This window comes from Phalaenopsis equestris, unplaced genomic scaffold (genome assembly GCF_001263595.1).
Source record: "Phalaenopsis equestris unplaced genomic scaffold, ASM126359v1 Scaffold216767, whole genome shotgun sequence".
In the NCBI taxonomy this organism is placed as follows: Eukaryota; Viridiplantae; Streptophyta; class Magnoliopsida; order Asparagales; family Orchidaceae; genus Phalaenopsis; species Phalaenopsis equestris.
The window spans coordinates 146,497-161,928 of NW_018235358.1; the positions used below are offsets into that span (position 1 = coordinate 146,497).

General features: G+C 31.6%; 1 protein-coding gene across 1 annotated transcript in view; it reads right to left on the reverse strand.

The window, feature by feature from the left end:
* Positions 1-4,614, reverse strand: part of LOC110037202 (T-complex protein 1 subunit eta) — a 28,008-nt gene extending 23,394 nt beyond the window's left edge. Inside the window, exons 1-5 of the mRNA XM_020741789.1 lie at positions 4,501-4,614; positions 4,136-4,396; positions 3,198-3,323; positions 2,629-2,832; positions 199-368 (exon numbers count right to left, since the gene is read on the reverse strand). Coding sequence (XP_020597448.1) covers positions 199-368; positions 2,629-2,832; positions 3,198-3,323; positions 4,136-4,396; positions 4,501-4,515 — 776 coding nt within the window. The 5' untranslated portion in view covers positions 4,516-4,614. The remainder of the gene's footprint in view (positions 1-198; positions 369-2,628; positions 2,833-3,197; positions 3,324-4,135; positions 4,397-4,500) is intronic.
* Positions 4,615-15,432: the final 10,818 nt, after the last annotated feature.

Consider the following 15,432-nt stretch of genomic DNA (forward strand, 5'->3'; position numbering starts at 1 on the left):
AAAGCATTATTGCCACTTTTTGTAAGTGAAAACCACCTTTTCATGCATAGTTTGAAAAGAAGGCCAAAGTGTTATATGTAAATATAAAAGTTTAGGTGTGAGATATGTGATAAAATAAGAACTATGTGGTACGTATGTAAATTTCCCACATCACAAAATCTAATATAAGAATATTCCAGGGGCAGCACAACTCTATACCTGATTTCAGCATTTTCCTTCTCGGATTTAAGTTCAAGTTCAATATTCAACAAAAGAATCTTTGGATTTACAAATTTCTTGGGCTGCTGCTCAAAACCGGCATAAGAAAATGTCTTCTTGAAGGCTACACCATTCACAAGGAATGAATCTCTCATGTTACCCCCAGGAACCTGCAACATAAACAAATACTAAGAGGCTGTTTGGGATCAAACAATCATTTTTGTTTGATGTTTTCTATTCTTATTTTTTATTTTTTTATCGTTTTATTTGTGTTTTTATTTGAAACAAAACATGTTTGGCATGTTTGATCAATATATGATTATTTTTAAAAACACACAAAACTCCTAAAAATTATTTTGAGTTTTCTAAAAAAAAATTAATTCGTTTTAACAAAAATACAAAACAAACAAATTTTCAAAAACAAAATTGATTCCAAACAAGCCCTGAACTTTCAACTAAATTGAAAGCTAGTCAATTTTGTTAAGATGGTTAAAGAGCAAAATGTCTTTAAGAGCCCCTGGAAGTTCAAATACACTGAGCTATAAAATGACAAAAAATAAGTGGGAAATCATAGTGTGATGTATAACAGTCTAATAAACTAAAATATGAAATAAGCTGAATAAATACATGCAAAGATACAAAATACTAACGAGTATGAAATTCAGTCCTCCTTTATTCATAACAAAAAAGTGCATGACACCATATAAAAGCTACACACAAGGTAATTGCAAACTATGAAAAACATCAACCTTCTACACTTACGTAAATTTTAAAATAATATGAAAGCAAAGGCAAACACTGTAACATAACCAAAACATAAAAAAGACAAATCTCAATAAAAGCACTGGCATCTATAAGCACACAATTTTTCTACCAGAACAAATATATTTGACATTTAGCACAGGTTTATACCATGGAAGTCAATACAAGAGTTGGTCCAAAGACAACATGACAATCTCACAACCTGGAGAAGCGAGCACCTAAGAAAAAAGAAGATTTACATGCATACCTCTATGTCCAACTCCCAAACTTCAACTTTTTACAAATAAGACATCTTACCTATATGAAAATGTGTATTATTTAAAGTTAAAATGGTGTTATTTTTTATGTGATATGAAAGATTTTGGTGCTATAAATGTAAAAGATAAAGTTCAGGTGTTGAATATGTAAGTACATAAGATGTATGTAAATGCCCCTAACATAAAGCATGCAGTGTAAAATAGGAGCAACATTAATGCAATGGTTCTCAATGAAGTAGGACATCGTTAAGTTGGACAGGTTATGCCACAAAATTCACATTAACTAACAAAATTGCTGACAAAACAATTAAAAATTCAAGGTTAAGCATCCTCAATAAATACAAGCATTACTAATGAGGATTATTATGACATTAATTGCAGTGGAATAATTAAATTACAACATAAAGAAGGGAAGCAAAAGATCTGGGAAATAGGCACCTTAAAAACAATGAAACAGCTTAGTCACATTGAACTCAGTATAAATTACAGTGAGTATATCCCAATTTATCTGTTAAGATAAATATTTAAGCAATTTCATATTCAGCAACCACATATTTATGATCAGGACCATATATGATAAAAACTACAGCAAACGAGTATAAAATTCACATATAATCCTTTCAGAATGAAATATCCAAGATTCAAACAATGTAAGCATTCCAATCTAACTCTTACAAAAAAGAATATAATTATATTATGCACATATAGTATATATACAATTAAGAAAAACATTTATATAGTATCCAAGAAGTTAATCGAATGCTCAGTAAAAAGAAAACTAATAAAAAGAGTGCATGAAGAAATGAATACATCTCTGAGGTAAATTACAATTTACAAACATAAATTTTAGCCTACAAACAAAGAGTAAATACACACAGACACTCCCTCTCTACGGCACTAGTACAAGCATGTGTGGATGGAAAGCTTGATAAAGTTAATAGAAAGATAAATATAGCATGCATGAGGAATTAGATGCCTCCCTGTAAGTGCATAACAGGGCAATGATTTATACTATTGCGCCAAATACACAATCAACAGCACTAACCTTATTGAAGCAAAACAACGGAAAAAAAAAAAAGAAAGCTTACACAAGTGTACAGCAAACCCATTAATTTTTGGAAGATTTACATACATACCCCTCAATTGCAATTTATTTAGAAAATCCAACACCCAAACTTCAAATTTTACATAAATGCCACCTCATGCATGAAAAGGTATATTTCAACTTTTGAAAGTTAAAAATTTTGATATTTTTGATGTGATGTGGAAGATTTGGGTGGTATAAATGTAAAAAGTAAATTTTAGAAGTTAGATGTGTAAAAACATAAGAATTTGGTGGAATATATGTAAATGATCCTTAGTTTTTTACGATGTTTCATAACCGGAAATTTCAAGTGTGGATAAAAGTTACCTTTTTAATACCAATCAAGTTCAATCTATCATCATTGCCAATTGCAAGGACAGCATCCACAACCATTGACGCAAAAAACTCCTTTTCGCCACCAATAAGCTTTGAAGAAAGTGTGGTTTCAGCACATTTCGCCAATAAATTTTTCTTCTCCTCGAGGCTTTTCCCCTCAATACTCACAGCAAGTTCCTTGATTTTGTTAATTGCCTAAACATAAGACAGCCCAATTTCAGTCAAATAAATTGTGTTTAACCAGCTACCAGAGAAACAAGGGGGCATAGATGTGAGAAACACACATACATAGCATAGAATTCTTATATATTTACATCTCACAACCTAAACTTTCATATTTACATATATATATATATATATATCACTTTGATGTTTTAACCCTTCGCATTAAAACGTGTATTTCACTTTTAAAAAGTCGTAAAAATGTTATTTTTTATGTGATATTAAAGATTTGGGTTCTGTGTGTGTAAATATGAAAGTTCAGGTGTGAGATGTGTAAATACACAAGAAGTGTGTGTTATGTATATGTAAATGTTCCCATAGATCTTTGTTATACCCACCAAACGAGATGCAGTCCTATAACTTCGTATCAGATTTTGAGAATGAACACCATCCTCGATGAATGGTTTTCCCTCCTTTAAGAACTCTCCTGCTAGGAGCACAACCGTAGTGGTTCCATCACCTACCTGGAAATCACTAAAAGTCCTTAGGTATAAAGACAAATTATACATAAATATCTACACATTTTCGTAGTATCAGTGATGCAAAGTAAAATTTTTCACACTTTTACTGTCAATATTTGAAACTCAAGCTTGAAGACCAGAAAGGTCATCAAATTCATAGAGTAATAATCATCCATAGGATAACTACCATGAATATTATAAGGTAAAAACTTTAGGGGGTATCCGACAACGCCTTCTAATAGGATTTATCACTAAATTTAATAAATCCAGCCAAAAGCTAAAATGCATGAATTCTGTGAATTTATTAATTTTCGGATTTAGGGTCCCAAATTTTGGCTTCGATTCGGCTTAAATCCGGATTTACTAAATCTAGGTCTAGAGTGGATTTAAAGAATTTACTGCTACTAAGGCTAAATACTACCTGCAGCCAAACACGCCCATAAAGTTTTAAGGAAACACTAGAAATTCTATTTTTTTCTGGAACCAACTCCTCAATATTATGCTGATAACATTAGAACTAGGAAGATTGACATTAATAACACGCATAAAATATAGCCATCCGTTCTAGAGTTAAAACAAGGCATTATAACCCAGGCCAATTAATTATGTTAAACGCCCTCACCATTAAAAAGAATGAAGCCCAGAAAAGGCTACTTGTTTCCAGCGTTAATTAAGAAACAAATCACTTCAATACCCTTATACTCAAATAAACCTGAGAAGGCACCACGAAAGCGCCATTCCAATAGTGAAAAACAATCACGGAAAGCTTAAAAATAAAATTCGTTAGCACCAAAAACCATGAATCGCCACTTCACCTCGGAGTCCTGGGACTTGGCGATGTCGACGAGGATCTTGGCGGCAGGATGAATAATATCGAGCAACTTCATGATGGTAGCACCATCGTTTGAGATGGTGGTATTACCCTTGTCGTCATGGATGAGCTTGTCCATGCCCCTGGGGCCCAAAGTCGACCGCACTGCATCAGCCACTGCTGTACACGCGTTGATATTCGAAACCACCTGCGCTTTCCCCTGCGCCGTGTCCGTCCCCTCTTTCAGAAGTATAATCTGTGGTTGCTGCCATCATTAACGAAAAAATAAATCATATCAGATTCAACCTCCCTCGCTCTAATTCTGTACTGGCAGATGAACAAGATGAAGAATGAAAGGAATAAACAGACCAACATCGCCGCCATTGTTGCAGAAAGGAGTGAAACGCAATGGAAATGGCTGATGATGTAAGTTCCGCTTTAGGGATATAGGGTTTACAGGGGAGAAATGAGATATAGCGCTAGCTATTTGCGTATATAGGGTTTACAGGGGAGAATAGGGGTGTAAACGAACCGAACACGAACGAACATGTTTTCTTTTACAATAAAATAAAATATGGATGGATAAAAAATTATAAAATGGGTCAAATTTGAAGCAAAAATGAAGAAGTTGTAAAAAATGAACTAGGCGTCTAAGCGCCCAGAACTGGCGCTTATGCGCCAATTATACAGAGAGAACCACACCTAAGCACCAGGTACCTCACACTTAAGCGTCAGAAGTAGTTATTGATGATTCATTGAATTTAGTTGAATTTTTTAAGAGCTGTTTGAAGGAATCCTTGGTAAGAATATGGTAAATAGCCCATGGACACAAAAATTCATTCAACTGACTTTTGAAATGAGACAACTTCTAAAAGATTCATTGAATGGAGACATATTTTGAAGAGACACCAAGGCTCCCCTTAAATTTTTATTAAAGAATACTTGGATCATCAAGAGAAGGGGCCAACAGCCGTCATCCATCCAAAAAACTGCCGCGCATTGCCCCGCCGCCTCCAGCCACTTTATTTTATTTTAAGTTTTAGTTTGTATTGTGAGTGAAGGAAGAAAATTTAAAGAAACTTCAAGACATTTGGTGGAGAGGATTTGAAATTAGTGTTTACCTTTGTGACTACATTGGTTTTAATTTAGATTTCTTGTTTGTGTGCATGATTTCTACTTTAAACTCATGTGTGGTTGTGTTTTCTCCATGGATTCTGAGTAATTTTCTTTATCTTTTTCCTTAAAATGATAAGTGATTATGTGTTGAAAGGAAGTTGTGTGAAGTATTATTGTGTGATGTGAAGTATTAGACTTCAATGTTGGAAGAAGTTGTGTTGATTTGAAACCTTGTACTTCATTTACTTCTTAATTTTTGATAATTAAGATGTTAATAACTGTTGTGAGAACATGTAAGATCCGAGATGGTATTGTCTCAGTCAACAAATGGTAAGAATCACATATTTATTTCATGGATGAGAATGTAGTTCATGGGGTTGAATGCAAATAAATAATGAAATAAACTTTCATGGGTGTATAATTAGAGGACTTTAGAGTGACAAGCTAAAGTCTTCAATTTAATTTATAATTTTAGATTTTGATACAAGATGTTAGCCCCCAGGTGGAGGGAGAGGAGGGACTCTACAGTGAGAGCTAGTATCTTCCATACCTAACCGGTCTTCAAAAATATTCAAACAATAGATTAATCAATCTTCTTTATAGCATCTCTAGTAAGGGCAAAGAATATTATTGTTTTTATTTGGCACAACATATTTATAATACTTCCACAACAGAATTTATGTACTTATTACTGATCTGTGATAAGGAAAAAGAAATTTTACTTAAATTGTCTTCATCTTGCAAATATTTAGTTAAGTTAATTAGTTGCTTACTTTATTTTCAAACATCAAAAATTATAAAAAGAATTGAACATTCATTTTCATTATAGTATCTTAAATTTAAGTAAGAATATTTTACTAAGTAAAATTTTGTTATCTAATTTCTCCACAATAGAATATTAAAGTGCATATTGCCACATTGGGAAACTTGCGTAGTATCTCATATTTACTTGCACAACAGAATATTAAAGTGCATATTGCCAGTTTTCTTTGTGGGTTCGATATTCGGGGCTTAATCAAAAAGTCATATATTACATGATAACGATATGTATACTTGCGTAGTATCCCATATTTAAATATTATAACTATATTCTTCTTTGCTTCATAATGAAAAATTTGCCTAGCTTTTGCTTTGGATCAAGTTTTTGTTGGATCAAGTTTTTGACTTTGTTGTAAAATAGGAATCATTATTAAGGAATTAAGCATATAATCGCATGCATCGCAATAAACATCTATATAGAAAGACAAGATCAAGTTTTTGGCACCGTTGTCGTGGAAACATTACAAATTTTCAAAAGAGATTTTTAGAAAGAAAAATTTCTATTTTTATAAGGTCTTATTTAAACTTTAGGATTTATTATAGGAATATTATAGTGTTTTTTATATTAAGCTATTGTTTATGTGTTTTTATTTTGTTATAATTCATTTTATGTGTTTTATAGTAATATATGCATTCAGGTTCCATAGAACTTGTGCCTTACAAATCTAAATTTAGAAAGAACTATTAGAAAACTTAAAAAATTAAAAATCACTGAAAATTTTCAAGAAATGACAAATCAGAATAATCAAAATGTTGAAGAGAGTTTAGATCTTTAAGAGATTATGCAAACCCTACAGTGGATGAAATTCATTATCGTATTCAAAAAATCTTTATAGTGGCTAATTCATTTGAGCTTAAACCTGTTATTATCCAAATTGTATCAAATAATCTGTTTGGGGGAGCACCAACTGAAGATCCAAATTTACATCTTACCAATTTTCTAGAATTGTGTGCTACATTTAAATATGATGATGTAACAGATGATGCTATAAAACTTAGATTATTTCCTTTCTCACAGAGGGATAAGGCTAAGACATGGTTACATTCGTTATCATCTGGATCTATCAGAACTTGGGGTGATTTAGTGCCTGGGGTGATTTAGTGCAAAAATTCCTTGTTAAATATCTTCCATCATCAAAACTACAAAGCTTAGAAATGATATTACATGTTTTTGTTAGTTTGAAGGGGAATCTATTTATAGGGGAATCTATTTATTTAAAGAATTCTTAAGAAAGTGTCCACACCATGTTATACTAGATTGATTAATAATGTCCACAAGTGTCCACACCATGTTATACTAGATTGATTAATAATTCAAACTTTTTACAATGGATTAGTTGGATCTCTTTGATTTATTATTGATGGCGCTTCTGGTGGTTCATTGATGTCAAAACCATTTAATGATGCTTATGCTTTAATTAAAGAAATGGCTACAAATAATTTTCAATGACTTTCTTAAAGGTTAAATCTTAAGAAAGTAGCCAATATTCATGAAACTGATGCTCTTGCTATGTTAGGAAATCAAGTTGCTGCAATTTCAAGGAAGTTAGACAAATTTGGAATGAATTTTTTTTAACCAATTTCAATGATTGAAGAAAATTCATCTGGCCAAATGATAGATTCTCAAGCAACATTATAAATTTTGAATGTTATAAACAACAAGCAGAATAACCCATATTCAAACTATTACAACCCAGGTTGAAAGAACCTTCCCAACTTTAAGTGGAATAATACTTTGGGTGGTAATAATCAGTAATGGGGGAACATCCAAGTACACCCATTAGGAAACTGGAACAACCAAGGGAATAGTAATTATAGACCTACTTACCCTCCAAGTTTTAACAATAATCCACAATTTAAGGAGAAGAAACTGTCTATAAAAGAATTTTGCAAATGAAAAATCAAATACAAAGTTAAGGAGTTAAAATTAGAACTATTGAGAATTAGTTGGGACAAATATCAAATTAATTAAGTAATAGATCTTAAGGAACACTTCCTAGTAATATAGAAGTAAATCCAAAAAACCATAATAAAGAGCAAGTAAAAGCCATTCAACTTAGAAGCGGAAGAGATTTAGAAGGTAGAGTTCAAAAAGAAACCGAAGTAGAGAGAGAAGAGAATTAAGAACCAAAAGAGGACACTCCAAAAGGTTTAGAGAGACATATTTCTCAACTTAAAGTTGACCTGGAAGTACCACCACCTCCATTTCCTTAGAGGCTTCGACAACAAAAGTTGAATAAATAATTTTTAAAATTTCTAGAAATTTTTAAGAAGCTTACAATTAATATTTCATTTATTGAAGCCATAAAACAAATGTCAAGCTATGTGAAGTTTATGAAGAATATTCTTAACAGGAAAAGGAAGTTTGAAGATAATGAAACTGTTGCACGTGCAATAGGAGACAAATTTTGTAGGAAAGCTTTATGTGATTTAGGTGCAAACATTAACCTAATGCCCTTATCATTATTTAAAAGACTAGGATTAGGAGAAATATCCCCTACTACTGTAACTTTGCAGTTAGCAGATTGTTGAATAACATATCCTAAGGGAGTTATCGAAGATGTTATAATGAAAGTGAATTAATTTATCTTTTCTATTGATTTCATTGTGCTAGATATAGAGGAAGATAAAGAGATATCTATCAATTTGGGGGGACCTTTCCTAACTACAGGAAGAGTAATGATAGATGTGCAGATAGAAGAATTAATTATGTGTGTCAATGATCAAACAGTTACTTTTAATTTTTCCAAATCAATGAAATACCCTGTAAAAGGTAAAGATGATGAATGTTATAGAATGTATGTGATAAGATATTTAAGTCAATGCCATTTCAAAACAACTTAAGAAAAAACTGAAATAAAAGAGTTGGAACACAAGAAAGAAGAGGAATTAGATCAATATGAAGATTTATATAAGGAAGATTCTAAGATTTATCAATATGAAGATTTATATAAGGAAGATTCTAATCATATTCGAGAAAGTTTTGAAGTTTCAAACACAACATAAAAAGATAAATCTTTTTGTCCATCAATTGAAAACCCTCTTGAGCTTAAGTTGAAATTACTTCCTAAACATTTGAAGTATGCCTTTTTTGGTGATTTCACAACATTACTTGTTATATTTTCCTCAAAATTAACTATAGAAGAAGAAGAGAGTTTGATGAAAACTTTAAAGTATCACAAGAAAACTTTTGGATGGACATTCATTGATATAAAAAGAATCAGTCCTTCAATTTGTATGCATAGAATTCATATGGAAGAGAACTGCAAACCCAGGGCTGATCCTCAAAAAAGATTAAATCCTATTATGAAAGAATTTATTAAGAAAGAAATTTTAAAGTGGTTAGATGATGAAATTATCTACCCTATTTCAGATAGTGCATGAGTTAGTCCAATTCAATGTGTTCCTAAGAAATCAGTGATTGTGACTTTGAATGAACATAACAAGTTAAAACCGGCAAGATAAGTCATAGGATGGTGAATATACATTGACTATAGAAAATTAAATCTTGCCACTAAGGAAGATCATCTAAGGAAGATCACCAAAAAGGATCTTTTTCCTTTACTTTTTTTGACCAAATATTGGATGGATTGGCTCAACATAAATATTTTGGTTTTCTAGTTGGATATATCGGTTATCACCAAATACAAATAGCTCCTAAGTATCAAGAGAAAACAACTTTTACCAGTTTTTATGGTACATTTGCTTTTAGAAGAATGTTGTCGACACAATTTTAAGGGTGGTCCTGTGGAAGCTGTCGATCATCGGAATCAAAATTTCGTCTCCCGCTTTGAAGAGACATTTAATATATTATATATATATATATATATATATATAATTTTAGAAAAATATGAAATTAAGCTGATCTCATATCATTCAACGTTTAGAAGAAATAACACTACACCTCAAGCTATGTATCTATCTCGAAAGATAGACACATGACTTGATAGTCAGACTCAATCAAATAAACTAAGAAATGTATGACATCAGCTTAGTTTGCAAAACTGTCCCTTACTTAAACTAGCTAATTAATTTTTTCATATTAAGCTAGCTTGTTCATATGAAACATTTAAATATTTAAAAACTGTCTGCAAAACTGTCCCTTAATTTAAACTAGCTTGTTCATATGAAACATTTAAATATTTCTCCTCTAAATTGAAGCCAAACCATAGGATAGCTTGGGAAGTCACCGAGGTTCTCCTCTGGATCCATGACATCCTCTAGTTTTTTCACAACACCTCTTTTTTCTGACCTCAGGGGATATTATCTTCAAGAAGTTCAAAGAAGTAGGACTTTTCAACGAGATCAGAAAAAGGAGGTGTGAAATGGGAATGAGTCAAATTTGGAACATTTTAATTTTGGAGTCCAAAGAAAAAGAACTAGAGGATGTAATGAATCCATAGGAGAACCTTGGTGACTTCCCAAGCTATCATATGAATTGGCTTCAATTTAGAGGAGAAATATTTAAATGTTTCATAGAAACACATTGAATTGGACTAACCCAAGCACTATAAAAAATATGGTAGATGATTCCAGCATCTAAACACTATAAAACTTTTTTCTTTACAATTTCTTTCATGATGGGTTCAATCTCCTTTGAGGATCTGTCATAGGCTTGTGATTATCTTCCATCAAAAGTCTATGAATATAGATTGAAGGTTGATACATTTAATATCTATTAATGTTCACCCAAAGGATTTCTTATAATTTTTTAACTCTTCCATTAAGTTTTTTCTTGATCTTCAGTTATGTCTGAGGATATTATAACAGATAATGTTGATGATTTCCCTAAAAAAGCATAGTTTAAATTTGTAGGGATTACCTTCATCTTAAGTTTAAGAGGTTTTTAAATTGAAGGGATGAGAGGTTTACTATTTTTAGTAATGTCTAAAATCTTAAAACTTCCCCGAACATAACTTGAATCCTCAGTGATTATATTAAAAGATTTATCTTGAAAATCAGTTTCATTCTCATACCCCAGTTCTTGTTCTTCTATTTTAAATTTATAATTTTCTTAAAAATGGCTATTACTTAAATCATCAATAATCTCCATTCTTTAACATTCATCTTCTCCTCCTTTGCATATTAAAAGTAACTTCCAGTTCATTAACTCTCATGGTTAGCTCTCCTTTTTGCACTTCAATCATAGTTTTTCTAGTTTCAAGGAAAGGTCTCCCTAACATGATTGATATTTCCTTATATTCTTCCATATATAAAATAATGAAATCCACAAGGAATATAAATTTATTCTCTTTAACTAGCACATCTTCTATAACCCCCTTAGGTAAGTGATTAATCGATCAACTAACTGAAAGGTTACAGTTGTGGGAAAAATCTCACCTAAGCTTAACTTTCTGAATATTGATAAGAGCATGAGGTTAATGCTAGCCACTAAATCACGGAAGGATTTTTTAGAAAATATTTCTCCTATCATACAAGGAATAGTAAAACAACCAGGATCATTCAATTTTTTAGGAACCTTTTTTTTGAATTATTGCACTGCACTCTTCACTAAATGCAATAGTATCATGCTCAATAAACTTCTTTTTCTTATTTAAAATATCCTTCATAAACTTGACATAGCTTGGCATTTTCTCCAGTTCTTCAGAAAAATGAATGTTGATTGTTAGCTTCTTAAATATCTCCAAAAACTTTAAAAAATGTTAATCTATTTTATGTTGTCTAAGTATCTGAGGAAATTGTGGTTGTGGCTTTTCTAAATTGATTTTTGTTGGAGAGACAGGTTTTTCTATATTTTCAGTAACATATTCTTCATGTTTTACAATTTTCTCGGGTTCCCTCTTAACTTCAACTTTTTTTTGCACATATTCTTCATGTTTTAAATATCCAATTCTCTACCACTTCTCAACTTGATTACTTTAACTTCCTCTTTTTTTATCTTTAGGATTAATTTTAGTGTTACTAGAAAGTGTTCGCTGAGGCCAATTGCTAAGTGAGTTAGCAATTTGTCCCGGTTGATTCTCAAAATTTCTAATTACAGTACTTTGACTTTGGAATTGACTCCCTATCTATAACATCACTTCTTCTATAGAAAACTTCTTCTCTTTAATTTATTGGTTCTTGGTAAAGCCCAGAGGATAAGACCGTTTATACTTAATATTACCCTGGTTGTTCCAATTTCCCATTGGGTTTGCTTAATTGTTCCCCGATTTCTAATTTCCACCACCAGAGTTTTTATTCCAGTTAAAGCCAGGGTTGTTTTTCTAGCTTGGGTTGTAATAGCTATAATATGGGTTGTTGGGTCTATTAATAAATGCATATAAAGTCTCAAATGAGGGTTGGGTATCACTCAAATGTCCCAATGAGTTTTCATTAATCACATGAGGTGTTTGAGATAAGTTTATTCTAAATTTGTCTAACTTCTAAGATATTGTAGCAAATTGAGATGCCAAAACAAAAATTGAATCAGTATCATAAACACTGGCTATTTTTTTAGTAATTACCCTTTCAAGGGGCCATTGAAAGTTGTAAGTAGCCTTATATTCTATTAATTCATATGCTTCACATGATTTTGACATTAATGATCCTCCAATAATAGCATCAATGATAGATCAAAGATTCTATTAACCCATTATAAAATGCTTAAATAATTAACCAGTCGGGCAAAGCATGATGTGGACACTTCATAAGAAGTTCTTTAAATCAATCCCAAGCTTCGTGTATTGACTCACTTTCATATTGAGTAAATGAATTAATATTGTTTCTAAGCTTAACAATTTTTTAAGGTTGAAAATACTTAGATATGAATTTTAGCGCTAAATCCTCCAAATTTCTGATAGATCCAAGTGTTAATGAGTTTAACCACATCTTAGCTTTATCCCTTGAGGAAAAGAAAAGATTCAAGTCTAACAGTGTCATTTGATACACGTTCATACTTAAATATAACACATAATTCTAGAAAACTAGCAAGGTGTAAGTTAAGATCCTTAGATGGAGTTTCCCCAAATAGATTCTTTTGTACCATTTAGATTATAACTAGTTTCAGTATAAATGAATTAGCCACTACAAAAAGAGTTTGGATGCTCAAGTGAATTTTATCTGCTATAAGGTTGGCATAGTCCATTAAAGTTCTTTGTACACGTTGTTGTTCATTTTCAATAGTTTGATTATGAATGTTATTATGTGATGTGTTTGTCATTGCTTGTAACATGTGAAGTTCTTTTTTTTTTCAAATTTTTCTTATTGTTCTTTCTAGCTCATAATCACAAGGTTCTAAACCTTCAGAACCTGAACTACACATACAAAAGTCAAAGTTCAGAAATTAAAATTAAACAATACCTAAAAATAATATATATATATATATATATTTAACATACAAAACAATCATTGATATATTTTAATAACACTACAATTTTCTTGAAATAAGTCTACAGTTGTAATAAAATCTCTAAGTCAAAAATTTTGTCACTTCCTTTCTTCCTTGACAACAACACCAATAACTTGATCCCTGACACAATTACTGTGTGCTTAGTGTGCAATTACTTCAATTTCAATCTCAGAAGAGGGCACCAAAAACTTGATGTTGTAACTATTTTACAATGTTAAATTCCTAATTAAATATTATATATCGAATAATTCTAATTTTCTTTCTACAATTAATTTTACACACTAAGGATACTACGCAAGTGCATGTATCATTTAAAGTAATATAGGGCCTTCTTTTTAAGTCCTAAGTATCAATCCCACAATGAAGGTGAAAACTCTTTTATGAACTTTATAAAAATTTACTTGAACTCCAGATAGTTATCTAGGAAATAAGGTTGCAAGTTTATGTGTAAAAAGAAGTAACTAATTCTTACAAATCTTATTTTAAGCTTAAAGAAATACTAAGTGTTTCTAAACTAGTTAAACAAAAAAGAGTTCAAATTATGTAAAAGTCTTTCCCATACAATGAAATTATAATCAGTGTAGAACAAAAATGTTTAAATGTTTAAATGTACTTTTGTGACACATAAGAGCAATCCTATTCTTCACCCTCTTCCGAGTACATAAAGAATATTGGCTAAACTAGAGTTATGTTTCTAAATCTAAGGTTATGCTAGGTAGGTTCTAGCCTCTTACTTTTAAATTACCCACTGTGCTCTCTCTTTAAGAATAATCGGTCCTTAAGTTTGGTTGCCGCCGGAAACGTGTCGGGTGCCCGCCGCTGCTTTGACATTGAAGGATGGCCAGCATTGCTAGTTTTTATTTTAAATGTTTAAATGTACTTTTGTGACGCATAGGGGCAATCATATTATTCACCCTCTTCCGAGTACATAAAGAATATTGGCTAAACTAGAGTTAAGTTCCTAAATCTAAGGTTATGTTGGGTAGGTTCTAGGCTCTTACTTCTAAATTACCCACTATTCTCTCTCTTTAAGGCTAACCTGTCCTTAAGTTTTGTCACCGTCGGAAACGTGTCGGGTGCCCGCCGCTGGTTTGAAGTTAGAGGATGGCCGGTGTTGCTAGTTTTTGTTTTGTTGTTACTATTATCATTTTTATGGAATCACCAACTTGTTATCTCTACCTTTTACCGAATTAATCCTCTTCATGAAGATTAGAGTAAATGATAGGAACAAATATATATATGGAGTCTTCCATGAGGATATATATCCTCATCTTTAAAGTAGGTGTTGGAAATATCTTATTGATATAATTGCAGGATATTCCTTTTAAAAATTGATAACCAGAGAAATTGAATTTTTAGGGTTTTTTTCTTCCCATAGGATTAAACCCTTATAGTTAATTACATCTTAAATAGTAAAAATCATTTAAGAAGACCCTTAATTAAGGTTAAATAAATATTTTCAATATAAATGCCCATATTTCACTTTGAAGGTAGTAGAGTCTTAAAGATTCTAACAATCATATTAGTCAGTGTTTTGTTGGAGTTCATCCTTTGTTCCCAATCTTCTGCACTTGTTTCAATAATCCATTTCAAGTTTTAAATAACCTCATAAAGGAAAGTTAGTACAGATTTGCACTTTTAGTTTGTTGATTTAATTTATTTAATTTTAAATATTTAGACAACCAGGTCAAGATATCTATGGCTCGTTCGTCCCGAGGTTGTCAGGGTATTCAGGTCTAGTTAATCTGAAAGGTGATTAAACTAAGATTGGAAGAATCTTGTCAGTAACATCATATTACATTGTCCAAGAGATCTTCATAGATCTAAACAATGGGGTTCAAATTGTGTTGAATGTTCTTTGTTCATTAGGGTGTCAACATTATTTAGTTAAGGAGTTGCCCGTTGGAAGCTGTCGGCAGCTGGAATCAAAATCTAAGTTTGGATTAAATATCACTACTCCTCAAACTATGTATCTATCCCGAAAGATAAACACAAGACTTGAGAGTGAGGCTAGGGGT